Raw genomic sequence first — 13,256 nt, 5'->3', positions numbered from 1 at the left:
TACTTACCGATAATTCTATTTCTCGGAGTCCGTAGTGGATGCTGGGCGCCCATCCCAAGTGCGGATTATCTGCAATACTTGTACATAGTTACAAAAATCGGGTTATTATTGTTGTGAGCCATCTTTTCAGAGGCTCCGCTGTTATCATACTGTTAACTGGGTTTAGATCACAAGTTGTACGGTGTGATTGGTGTGGCTGGTATGAGTCTTACCCGGGATTCAAAATTCCTCCCTTATTGTGTACGCTCGTCCGGGCACAGTACCTAACTGGCTTGGAGGAGGGTCATAGGGGGAGCAGCCAGTGCACACCACCTGATCCTAAAGCTTTACTTTTTGTGCCCTGTCTCCTGCGGAGCCGCTATTCCCATGGTCCTTTCAGGAACCCCAGCATCCACTACGGACTCCGAGAAATAGAATTATCGGTAAGTAAATTCTTATTATACTCCTTATACACCACAATAGTAGGACCCCTTATACTGTCTAGTACTGGTGCCCATTTCACATTATACCCCACAGTATATGCGGAAATTCACATTATAGCACACAGAATGAGCCGAAATTCACATTATAGCACACAGAATGAGCCAAAATTCACATTATAGCACACAGAATGAGCCGAAATTCACATTATAGCACACAGAATGAGCCAAAATTCACATTATAGCACACGGTATGAGCCGAATTTCACATTATAGCACACGGTATAAGCCGAAATTCACATTATAGCACACAAAATGAGTCGAAATTCACATTATGCCACATGAAATGAGAAAAAATTCAGGGAGAGTGACAGCAGGGACAGGGAGAGTGAAAGAGGGACAGGGAAAGTGACAGCAGGGACATAGGGACAGGGAGAATGACAGAGAGCGACAGGGAGAGTGACAGCAGGGACATAGGGACAGGAAGAGTGAAAGAGGGACAGGGAAAGTGACAGCAGGGACAGGGAAAGTGACAGCATAGACATAGGGACAGGGAAAGTGACAGCAGGGACAGGAAGAGTGACAGAGAGAGGGACAGGGAAACTGACAGCAGGGACATAGGGACAGAGAGAGTGACAGAGAGAGGGACATGGAAAGTGACAGCAGGGACATAGGGAAAGGGGGAGTGACATGGAGAGGGACAGGGAAAGTGACAGCAGGGACATAGGGACAGGGAGAGTGACAGAGAGCGACAGGGAAAGTGACAGAAGGACTGGGAGAGTGAGAGAGAGGGACAGCAAGGGCATACAGTAGGGACTAGGGAGAGAGAAAGGCAGCAGGGTAAGATTACCTCTTTAGCAGCGGCGGTGCTGAGGATGCTGTTGTCTGCGGTGCAGTGGATGAGGAGGCTGTGGTCGGCATGGTGCGGAGGAGGCAGAGGTGCAGAGAAGGACTGAGGGTGGCGGAGGTGTAGTGAGGAGGAGGCTGTGGTTGGCGGCACTGCGGCTCCTATGACTGCGGCGCTACTATTTCAAATCTGCTGCGGACCGGCAGCCTATCAGGAGCGGTACACCACAGAAGAGCTGCTTATACACGATACACCACAGGAGAAACGCTTATACACGTTACACCACAGAAGAGCTGCTTATACAAGTCACACCACAGAAGAGATGCTTATACACGTTACACCACAGAAGAGACGCTTATACACGTTACACCACAGAAGAGACGCTTATACACGATACACCACAGAAGAAACGCTAATACACGTTACACCACAGAAGAAACACTTATACACGATACACCACAGAAGAGACACTTATACACGATACACCACAGAAGAGACGCTTATACACGTTACACCACAGAAGAGCCGCTTATACACGTTACACCACAGAAGAGCCACTTGTACACGATACACCACAGAAGAGCCGCTTATACACGATACACCACAGAAGAGACGCTTATACACGATACACCACAGAAGAGACGCTTATACACGATACACCACAGAAGAGACGCTTATACACGATACACCACAGAAGAGACACTTATACACGATACACCACAGAAGAGACACTTATACACGATACACCACAGAAGAGACGCTTATAAACGATACACCACAGAAGAGACACTTATACACGATACACCACAGAAGAGCTGCTTATACACGATACACCACAGAAGAGACGCTTATACACGATACACCACAGAAGAGCCGCTTATACACGATACACCACAGAAGAGACACTTATACACGATACACCACAGAAGAGCTGCTTATACACGATACACCACAGAAGAGACGCTTATACACGATACACCACAGAAGAGACGCTTATACACGATACACCACAGAAGAGCTGCTTATACACGATACACCACAGAAGAGCTGCTTATACACGATACACCACAGAAGAGACGCTTATACACGATACACCACAGAAGAGACGCTTATACACGATACACCACAGAAGAGACGCTTATACACGATACACCACAGAAGAGCTGCTTATACACGATACACCACAGAAGAGACGCTTATACACGATACACCACAGAAGAGCCGCTTATACACGATACACCACAGAAGAGACGCTTATACACGTTACACCACAGAAGAGCCACTTGTACACGATACACCACAGAAGAGCCGCTTATACACGATACACCACAGAAGAGACGCTTATACACGATACACCACAGAAGAGCCGCTTGTACACGATACACCACAGAAGAGCCGCTTATACACGATACACCACAGAAGAGACGCTTATACACGTTACACCACAGAAGAGACGCTTATACACGATACACCACAGAAGAGACACTTATACACGATACACCACAGAAGAGACGCTTATACACGATACACCACAGAAGAGACACTTATACACGATACACCACAGAAGAGCTGCTTATACACGATACACCACAGAAGAGCTGCTTATACACGATACACCACAGAAGAGACGCTTATACACGATACACCACAGAAGAGCCGCTTATACACGATACACCACAGAAGAGACGCTTATACACGATACACCACAGAAGAGCCGCTTATTCACGATACACCACAGAAGAGCCGCTTATACACGATACACCACAGAAGAGACGCTTATACACGATACACCACAGAAGAGCTGCTTATACACGATACACCACAGAAGAGCCGCTTATACACGTTACACCACAGAAGAGCCACTTGTACACGATACACCACAGAAGAGCCGCTTATACACGATACACCACAGAAGAGACGCTTATACACGATACACCACAGAAGAGCCGCTTATACACGATACACCACAGAAGAGACGCTTATACACGATACACCACAGAAGAGACGCTTATACACGATACATCACAGAAGAGCCGCTTATACACGATACACCACAGAAGAGACGCTTATACACGATACACCACAGAAGAGACGCTTATACACGATACACCACAGAAGAGACGCTTATACACGATACACCACAGAAGAGACGCTTATACACGATACACCACAGAAGAGACGCTTATACACGATACACCACAGAAGAGACGCTTATACACGATACACCACAGAAGAGCCGCTTATACACGATACACCACAGAAGAGCCGCTTATACACGATACACCACAGAAGAGACGCTTATACACGATACACCACAGAAGAGCCGCTTATACACGATACACCACAGAAGAGCTGCTTATACACGATACACCACAGAAGAGCTGCTTATACACGATACACCACAGAAGAGACACTTATACACGATACACCACAGAAGAGACGCTTATACACGATACACCACAGAAGAGACGCTTATACACGATACACCACAGAATAGCTGCTTATACACGATACACCACAGAAGAGACGCTTATACACGATACACCACAGAAGAGACGCTTATACACGATACACCACAGAAGAGACGCTTATACACGATACACCACAGAAGAGACGCTTATACACGATACACCACAGAAGAGCCGCTTATACACGATACACCACAGAAGAGCCGCTTATACACGATACACCACAGAAGAGCCGCTTATACACGATACACCACAGAAGAGCTGCTTATACACGATACACCACAGAAGAGCCGCTTATACACGTTACACCACAGAAGAGCCGCTTGTACACGATACACCACAGAAGAGCCGCTTATACACGATACACCACAGAAGAGACGCTTATACACGATACACCACAGAAGAGACGCTTATACACGATACACCACAGAAGAGACGCTTATACACGATACACCACAGAAGAGACGCTTATACACGATACACCACAGAAGAGACGCTTATACACGATACACCACAGAAGAGACGCTTATACACTATACACCACAAAAGAGACGCTTATACACGATACACCACAGAAGAGCCGCTTATACACGATACACCACAGAAGAGACGCTTATACACGATACACCACAGAAGAGCCGCTTATACACGATACACCACAGAAGAGACGCTTATACACGATACACCACAGAAGAGCCGCTTGTACACGATACACCACAGAAGAGCCGCTTATACACGATACACCACAGAAGAGACGCTTATACACGATACACCACAGAAGAGCCGCTTATACACGATACACCACAGAAGAGCCGCTTATACACGATACACCACAGAAGAGACGCTTATACACGATGCACCACAGAAGAGCCGCTTATACACGATACACCACAGAAGAGCCGCTTATACACGATACACCACAGAAGAGACGCTTATACACGATACACCACAGAAGAGCCGCTTATACACGATACACCACAGAAGAGACGCTTATACACGATACACCACAGAAGAGACGCTTATACACGATACACCACAGAAGAGCCGCTTATACACGATACACCACAGAAGAGCCGCTTATACACGTTACACCACAGAAGAGCCACTTGTACACGATACACCACAGAAGAGCTGCTTATACACGATACACCACAGAAGAGCTGCTTATACACGTTACACCACAGAAGAGACGCTTATACAAGTCACACCACAGAAGAGACGCTTATACACGTTACACCACAGAAGAGACGCTTATACACGTTACACCACAGAAGAGCCGCTTATACACGATACACCACAGAAGAGACGCTTATACACGTTATACTACGGAAGAGCCGCTTGGGGGGAGGGATGGAGCTGAGGGGAGAGTAGGCAAAATAGCGTGCACCCACGGAAAATGATGAGCACCCATGGGGCAACCGGGCCATATACAGGTCCTTGTAGTCACCCGCTCACCCCTGCTTGTGGCTCATCTGGTGAATGACTATGCTGCGCTCACCCCCGCTGGCAGCTCATGTGGTGTATACAGACATCACATGAGTCGCCAGCGGGGGTGAGCGCAGCACTCTCAGCAGAGCCCCAGGCACAGCACTGCAGCTTCCCCCAGCCGACATTCAATGAGCCGCCAGCGGGGGGTGAGCACAGGATAGTGTCAGTGAAGCCCCGGGCCCAGCATTACAGCTTCCCCTGTGCTCCCTCCAGCTGACAGCTCAGCTTAGCTGTCAGGTGAACGTCGGGCGGCAGTGGGGGGGGGGGGGGGGGAATATGAGCAGGGAGCTGCGCTGAACTGGGGGTGATGAGGGGGGGGTGATAAGCAGTGAGCAGCTTTGTTGATCGGCGGGGAAGGGGGGAGCTGGGGGTGATGATTGGTGAGCTGTGGGTAATGAGCAGGGGAAGGGGGGGTGCCTGCCTGGGGGGGGGGTGATGAGAGGTGAGCTGTGGGTGATGAGCAGGTGGGGTGCCTGGGGGTGATGAGAGGTGAGCTGAGGGTGACGAGCGCGCGCGGGGGGGGGGGGGGGTGCCTGGGGTTGATGAGAGGTGAGCTGTGGGTGATGAGCGAGGGGGGGGGGTGCCTGGGGGTTATATGGGAGGTGAGCTGTGGGTGATGAGCAGGGGGGGGGGGGGTGCCTGGGGGTGATGAGAGTTGAGCTGTGGGTGATGAGCGGGGGGGGGGGGGTGCCTGGGGGTTATATGAGAGGTGAGCTGCGGGTGATGAGCGGGGGGGGGGGGGGGGTGCCTGGGGGTTATATGAGAGGTGAGCTGTGGGTGATGAGCGGGGGGGGGGGGTGCCTGGGGGCTGTGGGTGATGAGCGGGGGCTGCCTGTGAGCTGTGGATGGGGGGGGTTCCTGGGGGTGATGGGAGGTGAGCTGTGGTTGATGAGCGGGGGGGGGTGTCTGCCTGTGAGCCATGGGTGATGAGAGGTGTGCCTGGGGGTGGTGAGAGGTGAGCTGCACCCAGCGGTGAGCAGCGGGGTCTTGATGAGCGGCACCCAGCGGTGAGCAGGGTTGGGGGGGGAGCGATGTTCGGGACCATCGGTGAGCCGGGGGTGGGGGAGGGTGAGCGGCGCCCAGCGGTGAGCAGGGGATGGTGATGTGCGGGACCATCGGTGAGCGGGGGGGAAGGGTGATGTGCCGGACCATCGGTGAGCCGGGGAAGGGGGGGATGAGCGGCATCAGCGGTAAGGGAAGCTTGCTGAGCGGCGGTGAGCGGGTGATTAGCGGTGCTGAGCAGGGGTGAATTCACCAGCGCCCGTCGCTCAACGCAACCGCTAGTCAGGAGAGGCCAAGGGAGCAGAGGCCGCCAGGCTCTCTTCTGCAGAGCTGCAGAGGGTCTGACCGGAGGAACGGAAGCGGCCAGCGGGTGAGCTCAACTTCTAGTGCCCAATCATATTTCCATCAGTAACAGGGGCGTGCTTTCATATGGGCTGAAAGCACGCCCCTGTCACTGCGGCACTCACACTGGTGCCGCTTATCTTGTTTTTTTTAATGGACTTTTACAGCCCTGTCCTTGGTCGCGCCCCCTGCCCACCACCCGCTTCCGGCTCTTTGCCATTATACACAGGAGGCACCGATCCTAGTGCCGCTAAAAAAAAATTTAACCTGTTTTCAAATGTAGAACTGATACAATAATATAAAGCATATACTTAGGACACAGAATATGTGTCATAAGTATGTTCTTTATATTATTGTAATCATTAATGACAGGGGAGGCACTGCCTCCCCTGACTGCAAGTCCCTGATATGGATGTGTGCATATACAGTATAATAATAATCTTACTCAATTCAAATGTAGGGTGAGTCCTATTATCTGCAAGTTCCCTTGCAACTCGAGTAAGTGCGAATATATGCCACACTTGCGTGACCACCGTTCTTGCAGATTTCTGTTTACAGATCCATAGGACTGCATACAAAAATCAGTGAGTCTGGGGCAAGATCGGGCCTTGAGGGGGCCAAGTCGCAATTTCGTCACTGGCTCTTCTACCCCATTCCAACAGTGATACACCCTCTTTATGACTAATATTCTAGGTTTCGGCTATAATGCATTCATCTTTAATGGATCTAATTTTTTGTGGGTCCGTGTGCCCTACCCACCTGTAAACTTTGATGGCAGTTATGACTGGTATATATACTGTACATTACTTGGAAAGCATTTACTTGGCCAAGAAGGTTGGGAGATGGAGTAAAAGAATCAATCCACCCAAAGTGTGAAATCACTGATGTTGGGACCCTCCAGACTTCTGCCCAGCCAGTCCTCACTGCGGATTGGCGGTGAGAGTGGGCAGGAGTCTGCAGAGCAGGGTGCCCATAAGACGTGTCATCCAATGAACACCAGACTTGAAGTAGCTAAAGTTTTAGGATGAGGTCCAACTTCTGATATTCCTCCTGTAATTCAATTTTTACAACCCAATTATTCTGACAAACTAATGGAACCGATTGCATACTCCAACAGACTAGATTGGATTGACCTACAACCTAGGATGCGGAAGTTGACCTTACCTTTGTTGATACCAGATGGGTCTGATAGACAGTGCTCATATAATATCTCTTTAACTGGGTAGAGTTCTACAACGCTCTTACAGAAATTGGTAATTTACTGAAAATATTCTTTCAAGGGCAATAATTCCTGTTTTCACTTCTTTTCCATCAGCAACCACAACTTGAAAGGAGAGACAGCCAAAACAGTTCACAGCATAGTGTATCCAGTCATCACAGCGGGCACACCGCCTCACCCCTCCGCAGCGCCCCTATTGTCCCTGACTATCCAACCAGCGAGGCACCATCTGTGGACCAAGTTGACGGCTCAGGACAGAAAAAGCCTGATCCATTTAAAATCTGGGCCCAGTCCAGGAGCATGTATGAAAGCAGACGTGAGTACCCCATTGTTAGCTAACATTTGGTTATGCGCTCTATGCTGGTGCTAACAGCTGATTGGTTGCATTTGTAGACCCTTGTTCTACAGAAGAGGTTGGCATCGGGTGGCTCCCCAAGAGGGGATGCTGGAAGTTAGTGGTGTTTTAGATCATCTATCTCTGTGCAGGATGCACGATGTTCTTGAGATGTGTCCATTGTTATCGCGGCGATGCTTACCTGTTTGCACATATCAACCATACACGGTAGTGCCGACATTGCAGATTTTCCGTTGCACCTGTATGGGGTGTGAGGGAAAACTGGCGATGCCGGTGGGTGCTGCATTGTGACCAATCGCATTAAATTTAATTCTTCCCTTTAATAACGCACTTTCTAGCAGCATCTGTCGTGCATTGGAAGCCGCTTACTACAAACGTAGATAAGACACACTTGTAACTAGTGCGCATGAGCCCCAAGCCTGTTCTACAGCTTTACAGTATTATTTTATATCTTAGTATATTATTACTTTATACCGTAATAACCCTTCATACACTGCTTCGGTCATACAACTGCCTGGATGTAATGGAGCAGATATTTTCCCCCTTGGTGGGCAAGGCACAGAAGTCCCAGAACGTCATTCAGATTGATGCACATTTCTTTGAGTAATGTCTTCAGAGATCTGCATGTTTGTAACCTTGACATAACCGTTACCAGCCTCCTATGTTTTTCTAGCTAGGGAGCAAATTGACCACGAACTGTATTTTGTCAGGTTTTACAGCCTGAAACAAATTTAGGCTACTATGTGTACGGAATTGATTGGCATGTTCTGGTATTTGGCAAATGCACGGTACTGTGCGTCTGACCTGCAGTATAATATTCCTCTTTCCACTGCTGGAATATATTACCTCTTAAATCTAGTGCGGGAAGTAACCTGTGGCTTCCAGCTGTTATTAAATTATTTTGAGGATGGACTGGAACTAAATTTCAGTACTGGCATGTAAAATATACTGGCTGGAATGAATGTGGAGAGTCGTATATATTCTATACTTCTCAGTATTCCTCAGCCTGCATATCACGCTCCCACTAATTAAACCATGTCAGCAGTGTAGTAAAATTGGGGTGTGAAAAAGGCATAATATAGTTTCTTCTGAAAAATTGTCTTCATGAACAGAATAAATTTACAGTACAATTAACATCCCCTTAAAATAAATAAAAAAAATAAAAACCTAGGTGAAGTAAACAGAAAACTGTACGGTTCTCGCTTTTTTGGAAACCTCGGAACAGTTCTGTGTGCTACAGAAATCGCATAGAAGTTACTCACGGCATGCTAATCCCATGAGCCTTCCATCTGCAAATCAGTGACTTGAATCAATAATATGCCCAACTAGCAGCCTTGTATGCCAGAGCTTGATTGGTTTTATTCTATTTCCATTACCGGGAAACAGTTAGGTCGGGAAAAAGTCTGCGGAACATTGCATTTTTTGTTGGACTAGGCTTTTAATTCATCATATTGTGTTGCTGTTAGGAAAATAAGCGCCCTAACATCTGATTACAGCTCCCGTCACAAATGCCTGATCCATAACCACAAGATCGTAACACTGTAAATGAGGCATATAACATTTGTAAATCTTTATTATTGAAATAAAATAGTATGGTGGCTGAAGAAGAACGGCCAGCTGATCAGCTAAACCACGTGACTTAAGCAAGTTTGTACATTGTCTGCATTTACTAATTGCTGAGGTGTCTGACTTCCATACCAATAATACATGCAAGCCCGGGAAATTTATAAAGCATCCCTAATGGGGGCGGGGTCAGTTGTGGGGGTGTGGTCTGTTGAGGGGGCAGGATTACTCCTCATAGGGTCTAATGCTGAGTAGGGCACAGTTGCAGCCTTCCTTTGCATCTTTTGCTGCAGTTGCGTTTGTGACTTTATGCCAATGACGATACAATGTCGTTCCCTAATGTACATCCGTGCATTCAAATATGCAAAGACTGAGACGCCCATTGTCAGTGGCTACAAATGCTGCAATCGTGCTTTGTGTGTCTGTAGACGCCACCATCGGTCACACCATTGAAACTTCCACCAGCCCTGTGCTAGGTGCAGATCGTCCGTCTGAGTATTTATTATTTATTTACAGCTTCTTATATAGCGCAGTATATTCCGTTGCACTTTACAATTAGAAACAACAGTGATAAACAAACTGGGTAATAACAGACAGACATAGGGGCATATCCAATTAGCCCCGGGGCTAATTGTCCCGCTGGGGGCTATCCTATTACCCCCGATAAACCAGCACGAGCAGTGGCTTATCGGGGATTACCTGACACTGCACCAGGTGCCGGCTCCTGACAGCTCCCGGTGCAGCGCGCCACCGCCGACTGCCCGTGAGACACACAGTCACGGCGCCGCACGCAGACCCCCAGCAGCAGTCACTCAGGCGGCTTCCCCCAGCCAGTGGCCACACAGCACCTGCGTCATCAGGACACCGCAGCCGCACACAGATCCCCAGCAGCAGCAGTCACCTGGTGGCTTCCCCCAGTCAGCGGCCACACAGCATCCTCGTCATCAGCAGGAGGACGAGGACGTGCGGGTTTTACCAGTCATCAGGGATTTGGTTTCGCCTGCCTCAGGCAAGCGAAACGAAATCCCCAGAAACAGCCCTGTTTTCTTGCGAAAACAGGTCTGTTTCTACCAAAAACACACAGGTTTCACTGAACCTGTGTGTTTTCGGGAGAAAGGGAATTTTTTTACAGGCGATCAATCTGGATAGTCTGTAAAAATAAATCGGTGAAACATCAGGGAAAATCATGAAAAACATGTTTTTTGCACCCGATGGTTTACTGGGGTTAATAGGATATCCCCCATAGAGGTAGGAAGGCCCTACTGGCAAGCTTACAATCTATTGCCTCCAGTGTGAGCAATTCAGTGTCTCTATATGCAACCACTTTCAGCAACACGCCCACACTATGTTACATCTGCGTCTGATTAGCCACACAGAAATGGGCAACACATTTCTAATACACTTCTTGGTGCGTGCGTCTGGCTCTGTACTGCAACTTTGTATGAACACCATCGCGGTGCATGCGTGCCAGGTGCAACTCAGATGCAAGCGCAGATGAAAAACATTGCACAAGAAGAAAATAAAACACATTGGCCCTAACAGGAAAAAACACACACATTAGCCCCCACAGAAAACAATAAAACAAATTGGCCTCCACAGGGAAAAAATATTAAATATATAATATAGCTTTTGGTATTACAATTTGTTTCAAATGTCCATTGCTGTTTGAAAGGCCCAATGACACCAAAATGTTTTATAATTCTTACCTGTAACATCTATATATTCTTATTATTTATTAACATTTACGTAGAGCTAGCATATTCCATTGCACTTTCTTTTAAAGTCGGACAGGGGTGGATTGGGAACTGAAAGTGACCCTGGAAATATTTGTAGAAGTGGCCACACATAGGCAGCACCAGAGGTGTACCGTGTAACCATGGCAGCAGCATCACTCCTTACATGTCAACAAACAGAACAGACCCCACATGCACATTGGCTGCCAGGGAATATTCCCGGTGGACCCTATGGCCAATCCACCTCTGTGCAAGGCCCACCTGGCTGAGTGGAGCTTCTGACCACAATTGGGTAAAATCAGCTAACACAGTGTATTCCAAGGGAGCGCATCTCACCAGTACTGCGAAATGGCTAACAGGCAGCCATTCTTACACGCAAACTACTCATGAAGCTGACAAAATTGCAAACAACATAAAGGGGATCGAGTGAGGGGAATTCAGGAAACAGCTATCCACCCAGGGCCGGTGCTAGGGTGTTCAGCGCTCCCCTGCAAACTATAAATTTGCGTCCTCCAATACTTTACAAAGAGACCGCACGTGTAAAAAAGTTGTGTGGTCTCACATGGAATGGGCATGGCCACACAATAGTACCCCCATTTAAAATTATGCCACACAGTAGCACAATCTTATTCACATTACACCGCATGTAGTAGTGCCGCTTATACACATAATGCCCCCAGTAGTAGTGCAGCTTATACACATAATGCCCCCAGAAGTAGTGCCCATTACACACAATGCATAATTCCCCCAGTAGTCGCTCCACTTATACATAATGCCCCCAGTAGTGGTGCCGCTTATACACAAAATGCCCCCAGTAGTGGTACCGCTTATACACATAATACCCCCAGTAGTGCTGCTAGAGGAGGATGAGCTGCTGCAGCTTTTAGATAAGTAGAGGGAGAGAGTGAGAAAGCATTGTGTGTATAAGCGGCACGCTTATACACACAATGCTTTCTCACTCTCTCCCTCTACTTATCTAAAAGCTGCAGCAGCTCATCCTCCTCTAGCAGCCTGGCCCTGTGTAGCTCCGCTCTCTCAGCCCTGTGTAGCTCCATCCCCTTTTCCAGCTGAGCACTGCTGCTGTCACGTGGTGGGGGGGAGGTGATGGTAGGTTTCATGCTGCCAGCGCCACTGCCTATCGTACAAGCTCCACCTCCCTACAGCTGTAGGACAGTCAAGCTGTCACCACATTTCCACCACAAAATGGGGTCTACAGTGTAAAAATGTCCTTACCTTGGAGTTTAAAGGTTGTCAGGCTTACTTCAGGCCTCCGTTATTCTAGTTGAATACCTGCAATGTGGCTGGGAGAGTCATGCCAACTCATAATTGCACAAACACCACAAACGCTTATGCCATTTACTGGCACTGGCAGATACCCATTCCGGTCACATCTTTAATCCTGAATACTGGTCAGCTGTCGATGTTGTAGTGGTTTCACATTAGAGAAGTGAAATAAGTTTTGTACTAGAGCGGCTGAGAAACATTTATACATACATAAAGCCCATTGAATAGCTATTGATGATTTCTTTAGGTTTTAATGGTATTTTATCTTGATTAAGGTAAATCGCCATCTAATTAGGCAAAAGAACAAGGAAAACTCCATTAACTGTATTATTGACCTGCAGATGCCAAGTGAAAATGTTTGTTTTTCTTAGTCTATCGTTTCTGTATAGCATTTTCCTATATTGTACTGCTGCTGTAATTCTGATTGAATACTTTACCCATATTGTTTAATTAAAACCAGATTAGGGTTTATATTAATTTTCAAGTCCTCCCCTCTATTTTTTGAGTGCTATGAACCACGCAGTGTAATTAATATA

The 13,256-nt window shown here is 47.8% G+C and overlaps 1 protein-coding gene across 1 annotated transcript in view; it reads left to right on the top strand.

Annotated features, from left to right (window-relative positions):
* MAGI1 (membrane associated guanylate kinase, WW and PDZ domain containing 1) overlaps positions 1 to 13,256 on the top strand; it is an 809,094-nt gene that overhangs the window by 742,779 nt on the left and 53,059 nt on the right. The window contains exon 14 of the mRNA XM_063940923.1: positions 7,882 to 8,101. Within this exon, the coding sequence (XP_063796993.1) occupies positions 7,882 to 8,101 (220 nt within the window). The remainder of the gene's footprint in view (positions 1 to 7,881; positions 8,102 to 13,256) is intronic.

The sequence above is a fragment of the Pseudophryne corroboree genome, chromosome 9 (assembly GCF_028390025.1).
Source record: "Pseudophryne corroboree isolate aPseCor3 chromosome 9, aPseCor3.hap2, whole genome shotgun sequence".
In the NCBI taxonomy this organism is placed as follows: domain Eukaryota; kingdom Metazoa; phylum Chordata; class Amphibia; order Anura; family Myobatrachidae; genus Pseudophryne; species Pseudophryne corroboree.
The sequence above is the reverse complement of the archived record's forward strand: the minus strand, read 5'-3'. Positions and strand labels throughout refer to the sequence as shown.